The sequence below is a fragment of the Stegastes partitus genome, unplaced genomic scaffold (assembly GCF_000690725.1).
Source record: "Stegastes partitus isolate 25-593 unplaced genomic scaffold, Stegastes_partitus-1.0.2 Scaffold736, whole genome shotgun sequence".
Lineage (NCBI taxonomy): Eukaryota > Metazoa > Chordata > Actinopteri > Pomacentridae > Stegastes > Stegastes partitus.
The window spans coordinates 1-16131 of record NW_007578467.1 but is presented as its reverse complement, the minus strand read 5'-3'; the positions used below and the strand labels follow the sequence as shown (position 1 = coordinate 16131).

Genomic DNA, 16131 nt, shown 5'->3' with positions numbered 1-16131 from the left:
CGTAGGTGTGAATGTGAGTGTGCTTGGTTGTCTGTCTCTAAGTGTAGCCCTGTGATAGACTGGCGACCTAAGTCAGCTGGGATAGACTCAAGCCTCCCTGGGACCCTAGTGAGGAATAAGCGGTGTATAGATAATGGATGGATGGGTTGAAGACCCCCTCTCTGAAAAAACAGGAGTTTTTTTTCTTGGTAACATCTTCATTTGACATTTTATTATAAGCTCAAGGTCACATCATGAGTGAAATTAGCAGCCAAATGAGCATTTCTACTTTGAAGTTGCACCATACAAAAAAAAAGCTCAAAAACATGAATTCAAACAGCTGTAGTTTCATACATAAGAAGCCAATCAGGTGGGCCTCTCCTTGCAGAGTGTTTTTACAGTGTTCAAGTAGAGTCTTAGGTCGTAGGTGAGCTGGTGTGCCAGAGCTGTATAGAAGGTCGAGTGCAGAGACTTCATAGATTCATGCATTCTCAAGGATGCAACCGTGTTGTTATATCAAAGCCATTTTAAGGCAAGGGAGCTGGAAAAAAATATAAATATGTAACTTTGATTTACAGAGATGATGAGTTTTTAGGGGTTTAATCAACCAGAGGTCTTAAACTCTTAAGACCGACTTGACATTCACATGGTCCTCCTTCTGTTGTAGATAGAAACTGAAGATAGGGATCATCTCAGAAGTGCTTGACAGAAGGTCAAGAGAGCTGTTCAGGTTTTAACTAGCATCTTTTCATTTTTTGTTTTATATTCATCCATTGTAAGAACGACCCTTGTTAAAATAAATGAATTCTAACTTCAAACACTTCAGGTTTCTTTGTTCAGTGCTTTATTATTTTTAATTAATTCAGACACATGGTTAAAAACATTGTTTGCTTTTATGTTTTGTGAGCACCTAAACATACGTATGAGCATTCTTGGTAACTTCTAGTCTATATTCCATGAACTAACCAGATCTTTTTGCGAAATAAAAACAGTATACAGTAAATAGTGACTTGGCATTGCACCCTGGTGGCTTCCATCCCTCAAGCAGAGGTAACGATCCATATTCATGACCCTCACTCTGCTGTGGGATTGACTCGGGCCGAATTTTTGTGCGGTCGCTCGCAGAACAATGTCTCTTTTAATGACTCATTTCAGACAATGAATTGCAGCTGCTTTTTGCTCTTTTTTTGGAAAATTGAAATAGAAAAATCCTTTTGAATTAAATCATTGAGTGAAATAAATCTGGTGGTGTATGTGCCACATTTGCATAATGTGAATCCTATGGTGTGTGTAAATGTCTGCTACCCTTCGAGGAGAAGTGGGTCACGCTACATTTCCATATTTCACGTGTACGGTTAACCCCAGACTGCTTTTATGTGTTGAATTATGGATGCTGAACTATTATATTCAAAGCATGAATTTTTAATAAGATTTTAAGGAAAATGCTTCACTAATGAAAGAGAATTAATCTCATTTGGGACCTTCGGGGGGTTGTTTATGTTGTCAGAGCTTCAAAAACAAACTACAAAGAGAAATATTGATTATCATGTCTGATGGTTCTTTCTCTCATTGTCTCCTCACAGATGACACCAAGATCGCTCTGCATCTCAGAGACAACCAGGGTAGGTCCTTGTCCCTCACACTTTCATCCAACAACTGTTGTTGCCGCTGCTCCCTGTTGTTTTCATGCCTCTGTTTGTCGCTCTGTCTGCCTCCTGGTTTGATTTTACCGCTGCAGCTATTGGTCCCTGAGTGCTTTTTTATCTTTTTGATGGACGTACGGCTCAGTCAGCTGATAGACTTTATCCAGCAGCCAGCTGTAATGTTTAACTGTCCTCTGCAAGGTTTCAACGATCAATTATGGTGTCTGGACTGGTGAGGAGGAACGCAGTGGAGAGTAGAGGGAGCTCACACAAAAGTTATGGAAGGATTTACTTATGCTTTATATTCAAAAAGCAATCTACTGTGTTTATATGTGTTGAGTTTGCCGTTTCTTCATTCCTGCAAGGCAGTGCAGAATGTAGCGGTAATTATAATTTAGTAAAAGATAAGAATACTGTTGCTTTTTTAACTAAACCGATCAACTAAAGTGAAAATCTCTTGGGAGGGGAGTTTTAAATATCTACATAAACAGAATTTTGTTGTGTAACATTCTGTCTTCTCACTTTTCAAGCAAAAATCTCAAACATTTGGTTCTCATCCTGTGGAGTCAACACTTCTTGTCTTTGTTTGGATGATGAAGTTGCCAAAGTTTCAAAACTCAGACTTTCTTTTAATCAGTTGCTGTTCATCATGAATCAAGTTTAAAAAAAAGATAAGATTTAATGTTAATCCTAGACTGGGGAAACAGCATGGCAAAACAAAGCTTTTGATCATATTACATGATCTTCTTCAGCAGTTAGTGTTGCCCAGTTGTTGTGGAATTGTGGATTAAAATAAATTTAAGATTAGCATAATGTAGTCAGATAGGTAGAAACCTGAACATCTGCAACACCAAGACAATAGTGACAAATCCATCTGCTGAGGAGCTTCATGTGATGTGATCGAAAGCTAAAAGTTGGGAAGATGTTTTCCTTGTACTAGTGTACTGTATGTTCTTAAAGGTTCTACGTACAGCATCTAGGTTGCTTCAAGTCTGAATCCCTGTATTTAGACTTGTTTTTTTTTTCCATCTGCTATCTGTATGTAACCACTTTTCAAAACATCATCTGCAACTAAAAACAACATCAACAGCCTCCAGTCAGTAACCTATACGGTAATAATTTCCACTTTTGCTCAAGATTGTTGATCGTGCAGTAAGCAGTGCTCGCTTCTGTCAGTAAATTAGCCATTTTAATGACTGTGCTCTTCTGGTGTGTTCAACCAAAACATTCCCCCGTTACTATTTTGCTGGGACAACGTTGCTGCATCCTGGGCTAAGCTCTGCCCAAAACAATTGTGATTGGTTTAATAAAGTAAAAACGAGCCAGACCTTCTTTTTTCCTCTCCCATTGCAAAATAATAGTAATAAATAATAATAATAATGTAAATTGAACTGAGGAAAGTTCAATAGACCAAAACGTTTTATTAATAAATATTTCTACAGTGGGCCGCAAGGTAGAGCAATGGTTAGCACTGTTGCCTCGCAGCAAGAAGGTCGCTGGTTTGCGTCCTGGTGAGGACACCCGGGATCTTTCTGTGTGGAGTTTGCATGTTCTCCCCGTGCAGCGTGGGTTCTCTACAGGTTCTCCGGCTTCCTCCCACAGTCCAAAAACATGTTAAGGTTAATTGGTGATTCTAAATTGTCTGTAGGTGTGAATGTGAGTGTGCTTGGTTGTCTGTCTCTAAGTGTGGCCCTGTGATAGACTGGTGACCTGTCCAGGGTGTCCCCTGCCTTCACCCTGAGTCAGCTGGAATAGACTCCAGCCCCCCATGACCCTAGTGAGGATTAAGCAGTGTATAGATAATGGACGGGATATTTCTACAGTAAGCAAGAGTGTTTGTTTTTTTTTTTCTCAGTGTTTTAAGCTTAACAATGAGCTTAAATTAACATTTTGAAGGTGCAACAACTCATCCCAGTCACTGCAGCAAAAGAAAAAAAACATTAAGCTGAAAACAAATACCTCCTTTCAGCGATATAGCTTTATAGGACTGGAAGGAGGTAGTTAACATAAATGATGGCATAGTGTGAGATTGAGTCTTTTTCATAGTGATTGCATCCAAGCGTGCCAACTAATTTGACAGCTACTGCTGCTGTTTGAAAATTCAGTATTTCTTTCAGTACGCTTTATTTGCTAATATGTCCAAAACATCCGAGCTCTAAAATGACTTTGAACTAGATAGCCTCTCAAATGTTTCATTTCCTGCTTGAGAGGAATTGGAAATCCGTGGCTTCTGTCACACTTTCATTTCACAAACGCTGCATGTCTCCCATCACTCGAGCACTCTTACGCCGGCGCCTGGCGCTGCGATGATATCTCCCTGCATTTTTTTCATGCATCAAACCCCTTTATCACCGCATACCTGGCAATAATATTATTCAAGGTGAAAGGGAAATTCAAGGAGGGCACAGGGACACATAAAGCATGAAATAATGCCAGCTTTGTTGTTGTTCAAATCAAAGATGATGTTTCGATTTTATGGCTGTAATAACCGCATTGTATTTGTAAAGGTGTAATTAATCACGCCGGGGTTTGATTCTAATTCGGGCTGAAGTGTCCTCTGACCTTGGCTGTAGTAGAAAATGCTGATTAGTGAGAGCTCAGATAAGAAACAACAGGACCATTCTCAGGAGTTACTTCCCAACACCACCACTCCTCAGCACCTGTTTACAAAGAGACTGAATTATAGGTCTGCTCAGTTTGTGTTGTTAGGTTCCTGAAAACCATTAGCCAAGCGAGGGAACAGTTGTACACCTCTGTTACCACTGTGGCACTAATGTAAACCGAAAAAGAACAGATTGGCTGGGTTTCCGCTGGTCTCATTTCTCCTTTCTCAAAAGCTCTAATGTATTTTATTGCTGCCTAAGAGCTCTGCTCTCCATTAGTGCTCTCTCAGTCTCCTCAGGTTCTAGCAGCCATAAGGACAAAGCTAATGAGGAATGAATTCAATCTGCAGAAGACGTGCCACTTCGCCGTGTCCCCGTCTCGTTGTATTGTGCTACAGTGATAAATATTCCCATTATATCATTACCATAATTACATACTGAAGAATATTTTTAGCCACGCTGGCACCAGTGTGTGTCCACCATTTTTGGTCAAGACTGATGTATCTCAACAACTGAACCTGTACCAGGGCGCCTGTCTGAGCTCTTTATGAGGTACAAAATGCCAAAAATGTACTGGCTCCAGCATTTAATGAGTGAGAATTTGCTGTTTGGCTCTAATGGGTTGGCACCGCTCTTTGGATTTTAGACTGTCATTTGGACAAAACAAGCAAATTGAAGGGCAGTTGTTTTATACAATTAACAATTAATTGATTAGTTGGAAAGAATGTGGTTTAATTAACCATGAAAGCAATAGTTAGCTACAGCACATCTTTAAACAGTGATGCTTTAGGGATCTACAGGTTTTTTCTCTCACACCACCAAATGTTAATGTCGTACTTTGATCATTTTAAAGTTCCTCTCCAGTCTAAAAACTCATTTCCATGTATCAAAGTTGTATATTTAGATTATTTTTTTCCTCATGAAATGGATCCCTCCCTATCTTAAAGTAGCTTAGATATAATTCAACATCATTGGTTCACTTAAGTTGTGTAGATCTATGAAGTCCCTGTTTCTCTCTTCATGCTCATGATTCTCCTCAAACACTGTAAAACTACTTCAGTCTTATATGTTCGAGATTGATTTGATGAAAAATATTGATACAGAAAGTCCTAGCTGCAGGTTGGCAGGCTTGATTCCTTAGTTTTGTTGCGCTTGAAACCCTTTAACTCTGAATCCGTACTTTTGAGACTGTCATCGGTGCACTGCAGTGTCCAGGTTGAAATACTCAGCCACGGTGTTGACGGCTTGTTTCATTCATGATGTGTGTCTAGCTTGTAAAATAAAACATCATGTGAATATTTGAAGAAGGTGAAAAAAAAGACTTTCATTTGAAGTCTTTAAATCATATGTGTCAATACCTGTTGGATGTATTATCATGAGCTGTTGTCATTGATGATTCCTTGGCTTTTATTTTGGCCTCAGAATCAGGCTGAAGTTTCAATGATCTTATTTCAAATTACAGCTTTACTTTGCATGTAGTGCAAATGCTGTCAAGTTAACTTAATGTTGTGAAAACTGGTAAACATCCTACCTTCTGACCATTAGCATGGTATCATGGTCACTGTGAGTGTTTATGTGTTTATGTGCCTCAGAAAGCTGCTAACATGACTGAACACTCCATCTCATTTCAAGAAGTTTTTCTTAACATTTTGTCATTATTGTTATGTGCGCAAGCAAAACAGACTATTTGAGATGTCTTGACTCTCAACAACCCTCTGTAAACTAGTGTGTATGATATACTGAGGCTGTCTTAGCGGTTTAGACTCAGATGAATGTGTCGCTTCCAGAGCACTTTGCTCCACCAGGGGTCTGGACAGAAGCGTCTCTGCTTGCATCCAGCTGGTTATTTAGCTGCTAGGCTGTTGATATCGCATTGTGCCTTCATCTCTGCTCAGCCACATGCCCCCTGCTAACCTTCCAACACCCCAGACTAACAGTCTGTCACATCATTTGGGCTTCCAGCTGAACCAGGAGATGGCTCTTGGACTGTATCTCTGGTGGCTAAGCTCAGGGAAAATGGCTTTCTAAGAGAACAGAAAAAACCACCCTCAGACTGTGTTTATTAGCCTCAGCACAATGGCAAGAATGTCATATTGTCATTTTCTCAGCCAAGCTGTTATTCTCTACAAAATAGAGCCCCTGACTTGTTATGTTTCAAACTGACTGACTGTATAACACAGCTTTAATTAAACCAAAATGGTGCAATAAAAACTGTTTTCCTTTGGATTATGGGGATTGATGGTAATCAGTTGTTTTGTTTCAGCACAACAAATAATCCATACATTGTGCTTCTTTTTCCATTCGCAGTTGTGGTGTGGCTACACTGACTTATAGAACGGCACATTCACAGTGACTGCCCACACACATGGGACAGGTTTGATTACCACCCGTTATTCTGTGTGCTGGAAATCAATGAGGCAGGCAGCCAGGGGAGATGGCTGACAAGCTCAGTGGTGGCTATAGCTGCTAATTAAAGCCAGGGAGGAGCCTGGGGAGAGGTTGTCAGGGGGGCACAGAAGAGGAAATCCACAGCTATATGACTAGATCTGGTCTGAACCTGCTATAAATCTGTGTGAGATAAGCTACAATATGAAAGCAGAATCCGAGCTTTTGCTTTTATGATCACTTCATTAGTTTTCCCTGGCTATGATCAGTGTTTCTCTGCTGGGATGTGAGAACACGGTTTGTCTTTGTATTTTGTCCTTCTATACTTATTCTATATATTCTCGTGGCTGACAAATTGCAGATGGTTCTTTCTGTGTTTTCTGAAATCGTGCCCCCCAAAGATGAAAACAGAGATTCCCAGTAGGTTCTCAGGACGCTGTTATCATCCTCAAAAGAACTCTCAAAGCACCTGCTGGCCCAACTTTGAGGTTCAAATATGAATCTGATGAAGTGCTGTAGAGACGAAGAGACGATGACTTCCCAGGCTTGCTGAAGGACAGACTTGTTATGTAGTCGCTACTACAGCCTCCTCAGTTTGCAGTGCCACGACTGGAGGCTACAATAGGACTCTATCAGCATCGATAGACCTGCTTTCTCCTCCTATCAGGACCATGCGCTGCTAACCTTGGTGTGGATTAACTGTTACTCGTACTTGCGGGAGAAGAGAGCCGCTTGTGAATACCTAAACAGACTTCAGAGCAATCACGCCACAGAGGGCCAATCCCACAGTTTAACCCTGGACGTTTAATTTGCTCTCAAAGTGGAAGAAATGTCCTTTTGTTTACCTTTTTCAAAGACATAATAAAGCCCTATTGGAGCCATTGAAGGTGTTTTCAAACATACATGGCTGAATGACATTTGAAAATGTCACTGTTTGATTTTGAAATAAAATGTTTGTTGTTTTTTTGTTGTTGTTTTCAATGTGGTGACATCAAGCAGAGTCTGAATTTTCAGTCATATTGATGCATGTAGGAGGTGAGTGTATTGATGAATGATGAGTGTCCCCTGCTGGCCAACAGCAAAACTGCAACTCATCACATTTGGTTCATGTTTTTATCCCAAAATACCACAGTATCGTGTTGACAGCAAACCAGCAACTACAGCAGTGCCTGACAATAAAATCATGTATGATGGTGTCTGCATCTCATCGTAAAAGAGCTTTAACAGTTTTTTTGTTTTGTTTTTCCAGTGATGCCGGCAGACAGTGCTGTAGACAGGGTGCCAGGCACACATCCCCTCCACACTGGTCTGATTCTGGGCATCCTGCTGGTGATGCTCATCATGATTGCCGGAGTGCTGATCACCGTCTACATCTACCATCACCCGACGTCTGCAGCCAGCCTCTTCCTCATCGAGGTAAACAACCGTCTGGCACGAGGCCATGAGCTGCACCGGGCTGATTCCAGAATGAACTCGTCCGCTGGGAAAATAAAGCTCATCCTTGACCTTGAAAACACATCAAGTTGAGAAAAATATCTCATGACAAGGTCCTTTTAGATGTGAAGACTGACAGCTCAGGATTGACTGATTGTTTCCAAGTTCAAAAGTTGATGAACAGCCTCGATCCTTGAAGACAAAATTGGGGGAAAAAATCCTTGAAGTGCTCAGACAAATGAACAATGAAACACCTACAATATACAACATGACTTAGTTTTGTCATATTTTAACAAATTAAACAGAAGAAAACTATTTGAACTGTTTATAAACCTGTAAAATGAAGATAGGTTGTTATATTCTCATATTTTCCTGCATTTGGAGGCCAAATCCTCAATAATATCCTTTCTTTTTTTTTTTTGTCGGGGAAAATTTATTCACCGTTTTTGTCTGAGCGCCAAACCAGTCCAACATTCATAAGAATAGTGTCTGCAGACAAAAATGCAGACGGTCGTAATTTGCCAGATTGTGATTATTAAGTTAGGAATGTGTGCAAACCGTTGAGTTTTAAGGAGATAAATATTTCTCAAACTTTCAGACATTCCAGAGTCACAGTAAGAAAAGACATCTGAACAGCTGTGTAAAAAAAAAAACCCACTCAGCTCGGTGCATTTTATTCCTCAGTCCCCGACTCATAAATATGCATGAGGATTTTCAGAGGGAGATGATGAAACTGGAGGAGAAGGTGCTGTTTAGAGTGTCGTTCACTGAGTGATGTTCAAACATCCCAGAAAAACAAATGACTCCTTAAGTTCAAAGTTGTTCTCCTTGTCGATATTACAAGGTCATTATCACTCGGGAATTCCCTGATGTGGATTAAAATAAAACCCAGATAATTCATCATTACTGCTGATGACCTTTAGAAACTTTATATAACTTAATAAATGCTAAATGACTCCCTAAAATAGCTCTGGACTGCAGCTTTTGTTAACTTGACTGAAAAGGGAGTAAATACTGCATTGTCAAGCATGGATTATTACAAACTACCTTCCCAAGGAGTCACAAAATCACTTAAAGGTGATCATTTATGAGGCTAGAAAGAACTGGTCCATATTTTTTCACACTTGTTTTCTGTTTTCTGTTAAGTACTGTATAGTTTTATGTCATAGGCCTCAAGAAATTATTCATTTTTTAATTGAAATGTTCACATATCAGGAAAAGTTGCAACAGTGGTTGGGAATCACTGCTCTCGTTAGCATTTGTGTCAACACAATGGTGTGAAGTGGACTAATTAAAACTTTATGGGGATGAATTAACATGTCATCCCAGCAGGTCACACAAATGTAGTTTTAGGTGCTGCAGTTTTTAGCAAGCGCTGCTTAAGCTCGAGTAAATGGAGGATTTTTCAGGGACTATTTCAAGCGACAGATTAGTTCACATTTGGTGCTCTAGTGAGCGTTTACAGCTCGAGGACAGTGTGTGTTTATGGTAATGAAGAAAGATGCCACCAAGTGCCAGAGTGTGGCTCACTGATGAGTTTTATCAGCAAATGGAATCAGATCTATCATTCTTTGTATACGCCGAGGGGGTAGGAGCTTTCATAAGATTTGTTGACAATTACAACAATGTGTATATATACAAGTGTAGCTCCAAAAGTTCTTGGCTTCACCTGGAAGCAAGGGACGTAACTCACATTTTAGGGCATAACTGTTTGCTATAGGCTTATATCACTGTACACAAAACCACAAATGTTTGTCATCATTCCTCTTTAAAAATCAGTGGGTGAGAAGAAAACCAAAAAAGTAGACAAAGAAGTGATGTTCATGGTTCCTGCTATGTCATGGACATTCACGTCTGTCATTCATGACCATGAGGTGATCGGCCTCCACTTGATCGTCCGAAGTTGCTGATCTTGTGCATCTTCGGTGCTCCCCCTGCTTCGAAATCAGCAACCCACTTCTTGGTTGAATAGCAATCCTCAAAAAATGTGTTGACCATGTCTTTGTGGGTTATAAACATATTGTTTTAATGCAAATACTTTCATGATTGATAGACTATTCAACACATGGACATCAGTGTCAAGCTCGGCGTCTTTCTTGTCCAGTTTTTGGTTTCCTCTTCACCTACTGATTTTACAAAGGGCATCACCTGCAAAGAAATGACGACAAACATTTGAGTTTTTATGGACAATGATATAAAGTTTTACAATGCACAGTTCTGGGAAATGGGAGTTACGCCCCTTGTTTCCAGGTGAGAAGTTTTTAAAGTACTATTAGCGCTATCACTGCAAAGAGTCGCACAGTGATCATTTTTGGATCTGTAGCACTTTATGCTGCATGAAAGTTGTCAGAGATGTCAGATGCTTAAATCATGAGGTCTGTTTATTGCATTATATAGTAAACATTTGCTCCTCAGCCCGAACCTTTAACCTTGACTCTGATCTTTACACTCCTCTCCTGCAGAGACGTCCGAGCAGGTGGCCAGCCATGAAGTTTCGCCGAGGGTCGGGACACCCAGCCTACGCGGAGGTGGAGCCGGTGGGCCAGGAGAAGGAGGGCTTCATCGAGTCCGAGCAGTGCTGAGGGAGGAGGGGGCGTCCACATCCCCCGCCGCCTCCCCTCCTGTGCCGGCCCTCCTCCCTCCTGCTCCACAGGGACTTCTTCTCACCGGGATCCTCCGGGATCTGCTTCTCGATGGAGGAGCTCAGTGTACACAATGACTCGTTAAGACTGTGGAATCGGCCCATTGAGCGCTAGATGAGACTGGATACAGCAGCCAGTGGCATGAGGAAGTGAGAAAACCCTGAAAACTGATCCCATTGCTCAGTTCCTGTTGGCAAGGAGCTGACCTGCCGGGGACAGAAGGGAGGGAACAGCACTGACGTCATCGACTCAGTTTGGTTAAGAGTTTGCGCGGCTGCTATCGTGTTGCCATCGAGGGATTGTACAGCCTGACTGCCTAGACTGGATATTGGTGTGTCTGAGGGGGGGAGCAGGGTGACTTATACAATATATATTTTCAGAATCAATACAGAGTATGTGAACAGAGATTTCCACTTTATGGTCGGTGGGGTTATACAGTATAGGCCTTTGTATATCCATCAGGTTTTCAATTCTTTTCCTATTTCTTTCAGTATGTTGTTTTTTCACAGGGGGTTGGCACATTTATCTGTATAGACCGTGGGTATTGCTTTTCAATACCATAGCAGGCTTAATTGACTTTTCCACAGCCCGCTCTGCACAGAGAGGCTGCGGCTGTGCGATATGACGCGAGCTGAACTGTCGCTGCGATCGATCGCTGCTGGGAGTAAAGCTCAGAACTTTCAGAGTCGCTGTTGAATTACTTTGCGATGTTTGGCTGGTTTCATTTTTTCGAAAATGAAAAAGGAAGATTATTTTTGTTCGCTGAGGAAATCTTGGTGTTTTATTTTTTTTGTTTTGAATGGGTGATGGGCACACTCTATCCTTCTCTTTTATGATTTTTTTTTCTTTTTTTTTTTGCATTGGTTTCATTACTGCCGTGCCATTTTGTCCCTGACTAGAGTTTGCACAATTTATTTTCCATGCACATTTATTTTTTCATTTGACATGTGGTACTAATGCAAAATTACAAGACAGGCGCTTGTGAGTGTGAATATATTTTCTGAAGTGTAAGTGATTCATGTGTGTATGCATACAGAAGAGCAGTTTACAATAGTGACTGGATATCCACCTGCTTTATGGGTGCATATGTTTGAGCTGGCTCTGCACGGTTGATTCTTCTTGATTTTTACTCTTAGGTATCAGATACAGGTTGTGTGAGCCAGAAAACACACTGGTCTGATTGGATGTTTTATTGATTTTACAGTGTGGTTTCTTTTTTTTTTCTTTTTTTCCAGTTATGTTGCCAAGCATCACCAGTTCTGTGTCCACGTTTAACAGTTATGATTGGCTCGTCCGTGTCAACGTAATAATGTACATACCAAGGCCAAAACATTTGCAGATTCAGGTAACTCATGGCAAACATTTGTAGTATAGCAGTGACGGTACTGAAAAAAAAAACTTTTTTTATTTTTTATGAGTGGCCTTTTTTTCTCTACTTTTTTACTTAAATGTGAATACTGTTCCAGTCGTCGCTGTCACAGATCAGTACACAACTCAAACGCTCATTTCTACTGTTAAATATTTCAAGGCAAAAATCCTGTTTTACACCAATGATTGTAGACTCATTTTAGAGAAAGATCAATATCCTGGAACTCTACTGAAAGATATAAAACGTGCAATATTACATCCATAAAGTTCTACGCTGAAGAAAAAAAAAAGAAGCTTAACAGTCATCTGGATTATTTGTATTCACACCTTGTCGCCATCACATTGAGACCAAAGACTAATCCGCATCTGAGAGATTTTTCTTTTTATATTTACCTCAACCTCCCCCACAGCCTTCACACCTCACTACTCAGCAGCCATTAACCAGTAATGCTAGCTCTATGGGTTTACTGGTTATAGTGGTGTTTTGCAGCCATTTTTAACATTATATAAAACTGTGTAGTTATCACGGATGTACTTAAAAATACACTTTTGATAACAGTTGACCATTTGCTAAACCCTTCCGCTCAACTGCGACTGTCAGATCATAGTTCAGCAACCATAACCGGGCATAAAAAAGCAGTAAACTGGAATTATGTTTTATGAAACACTGCGGTAATGAAATCTGCAACTGTTAGCATGCTTGGCTAACTACAACTACAATAGTAAAGGAGCAAGGTGTGTAGTTAGCCCACAAATTAAAGTTGCATTTGCTTGTTGTGTTGCATTAAAAAGAAAAGTTCATTTCAAACGTCAGCATTTTGTGGCAACCAGTATTAGGCCCAAATTGCCATCTGAAGAAACGCGTAGAAGCTTGTTTATTTTCAGGTTTACAACTGCTTTTTTCTGGTCAAACTAGCAAATACACAGAACTTTACGTCTGTTGCAGTAACAGTGTGTCTTTGTGAAACGCTAACATTTCTTCGAACCAAATAATTGTGACTCAAAGAAATGTTATAGTGTTCATAATCAGGCGAAATAATTGCATTGCTTCCAGTTTTTTAATATAGAAATGACCCCTTTTGCAATTACTGTACAATCTTATATCTTTAAACTATAACCCAGGTCAATGAAATCAAGTGGCTGAAGTATTCATCCCATTTCAGTCACTATGTCGGAGCTGCAGTCACTTTTTGGCAAATGGAAAAACATTTTACGAGTTGAATAGGTCTTTCAAAGCTATTTCAACTGGTGAAAAGGACTGGTTTGGTTATAATCCAGGTTGCAGAGTGGGTAAAATAATACAGAGACAATAATCGCCAAAAAAAAAAAAAAAGGTATTTTCTTAATTTCGATGAAAACAAACTTACCAAACACATATAGGTTAATCATTGGTAACAATACTTATGTGCTGCCTATGATGGAAATACCTAATAACTCAAAGCAAACAAGAAAGTTTCACAAAGGCATACCGTTGTTATTATATATGATATTATTATATTATATATTTGTGTGTAATGGCTGTTTAATCCAGATAAAAGTAGCTGTAAAAAAAAAAACAGATGTCTATAACTCTGAAAGATGAAAAGGCGATGTTTGAAAAAGATAATTTAAAAGCCCCATTCTACAAAAGAGTAACCATCTGGATGAAAAAATATTAAATCTTCTTTATGACAGAAAGTTTTTTTCCCCCCACAAGTTGCACTTGTTTCCCAATCAAAACAAAGATGGCGGCCGGTAGTGTTAAAAAACCTGCAGTGGTCAGAATAGTTTTCATCCAGATGATTGTAATAGACTTTGAGGGTTTTCTAAGCACCGTTAGAACAGCATTAAGTGTTTTTAATGACCTTCCAGATTTCAGTCACTTTGGTAATTCTAGAGGAACCTTATTCCTTACCTCTGAGAGTAAAAATGTATTATGCTAATATACCTTATGCTATGATATGCTAATTTATCTGAGATAACTGCAAGTTTCCCAAACCAGTAGAATATCTTTGCAGCAGAAATTCTGACATGTAATAGCAGGAAACGCACCGGTGTGATACTGATAACTTTTAAAATGACTATTCAATTCATGTGAGGTTGCTCCAACATAATGTATTTGACATGCTGGCTAATAGTAATAGCTGACTTGACAGAAATGTTTCACCTGTGCTTTGCCTGCTGTAACGGGTCAAAATGTCTGTTAATCATTATAACTGGCTCTGACAAACAGCTTTAGCCTCAGTTAAGACCCATTTTTATCCGGTTGTTGTTTTGCAATAGCCCACTGGAGATGAGGCTTCCAACCAGTTCATTTAGCTACTGTTAGCTTGATTAGCTAGCCAGGCAGAGCTAATAAATTCGGCTAACTACAGTTGCCGTTTCAACCGGAAAAGTCAACGTCACCTTTTTTAATCAGTCTGAAATTAAGGAGGGGTACCTTTTCTTTTAAAATATTGAAACTTAGTGTGGTAAATGTATAGACTTGATATAAAAGGGTAAAGTTGCCACCGCTATCTTGTAACCTGCTAATGGAAAGCTAGCTGCATCCGTAACCAAGGGGAGGGGGTTTAGCTAACGGCTGACATGCTTCATTCATAACCTTCCATCCGCTTAATATAACACCACACACCCAAAGATACACAAACAAGTCATGTATAAACACCAAATTAAAGACTCACTGGCTGTTTTAATCCTACATACACCGACACTTTCATTCATAACTACACTGATATGGTCTCATTGTGTCGACCTCAGAGAACAAACCCCTGCTTTTCAAAGCCTTTCTGATGAATTCTTTGCACAACAGTGTTCAAAATGACAACAGATGGTTTAGTTTAGGAGATCAATGACTTCTCCATGCCTACAGATATATTTTTTAATACTGTTAGATCGATCCCTGTGGAGAAGTGCTCTTTACAAGTTCTTGGAACATCTGCTTGTTGTCCACTGCCACCTGAAACTGCAAGTGTTTTTTTTATAACCACTGTCACAATGCAGTCAGAGAACGTGGCTGACGGTTGAATCTGATCGTAGAAACAGGAGGTTTTGTAGCAGCAAAGTCTTCACTGGCTTCACTGGACGTGACTAATGGCTTTCACTCCCACGTTTATTAATATGTTATTTTAGATGATGAAAAGCAGCATAGTGGTGTTGTTGAGCTAGGTTACTGCTGTGTGCTGTTCGTTTTTCTCTTATGAGCTGGGTTAAACGGTGTTTAGTCACAGATGCAGCGTCGGTTGCAGGAGATCAATATAAACAAGAAACAAGAATTGGAGTTTTCTTCCAACTGTGACCTTGTTTTATCTTATCATGACACTTCGTAGCACACAATAAGACTCAAAATCACACGGTATCATAGCTGTCTGTAATTTCTGTAACTACTGTTGTTTTGATTACATTTGAAATAATAAACAATGTTGTTAAAAACAGTCACGATTGTGTGCATGATGCCTTCACACAGAATTAGACAATTTTTCATTAAGCACACATTTCATTGGATTGTAGAAGCACTTTTTTTCATCCTTTGTTGATTGATCACCATTTATTTATGCAATCAAGCATACATACAGCTTGGTAATTGGAAAAATGACACATCTATGCATTGTTAAAGCTTAAATGCCACCATAATTAATTTAAAAATGCATGCCACAGTGTAAAAATAAAATCTCAGGATGTTAATTCGGAGGAAAGCCAGTGTATGACTGTGGTCGATACGACTTTGGCAATGAAATCTTCCCCCACCTCTGTTTAAAAACCACAATTTCCACCTTTAAATCATCCTGGAAAGAGAGCATGGCAGTGAAAAATGTGCTGTGTGGCCGATTTATGTGAAATCCTCGGATAAGGTAGATAGTGGAAGTGCTTCTCTGCAGATTGGGGAGATGGAGCTCTACAGGGCTGTAGAGAGAAAGCTGAGTAAACAAGTCAGCAGAGGGGAGATGGAGCAGGGCTCAGCAAGCTGGGAGCAAAACAGGCATGAAGGAGGTTTGAGGAAGGAGGGAAATATTATTGACCGGTCCAGGCAGAGCTGTGAGACTCCAGCCAGTTGTGCGAGACTGGACTGGCTCAGTAGTGCCAAAGGACAAAAGTAGAATC

The 16131-nt window shown here is 39.9% G+C and overlaps 1 protein-coding gene across 1 annotated transcript in view; it reads left to right on the top strand.

Annotated features, from left to right (window-relative positions):
* plxdc2b (plexin domain containing 2b) overlaps positions 1-12353 on the top strand; it is a 111285-nt gene extending 98932 nt beyond the window's left edge. Inside the window, exons 12-14 of the mRNA XM_008291328.1 lie at positions 1563-1601; positions 7860-8026; positions 10507-12353. Of these exons, the coding sequence (XP_008289550.1) occupies positions 1563-1601; positions 7860-8026; positions 10507-10626 (326 nt within the window). The 3' untranslated portion in view covers positions 10627-12353. The remainder of the gene's footprint in view (positions 1-1562; positions 1602-7859; positions 8027-10506) is intronic.
* The last annotated feature ends 3778 nt before the right edge of the window (positions 12354-16131 follow it).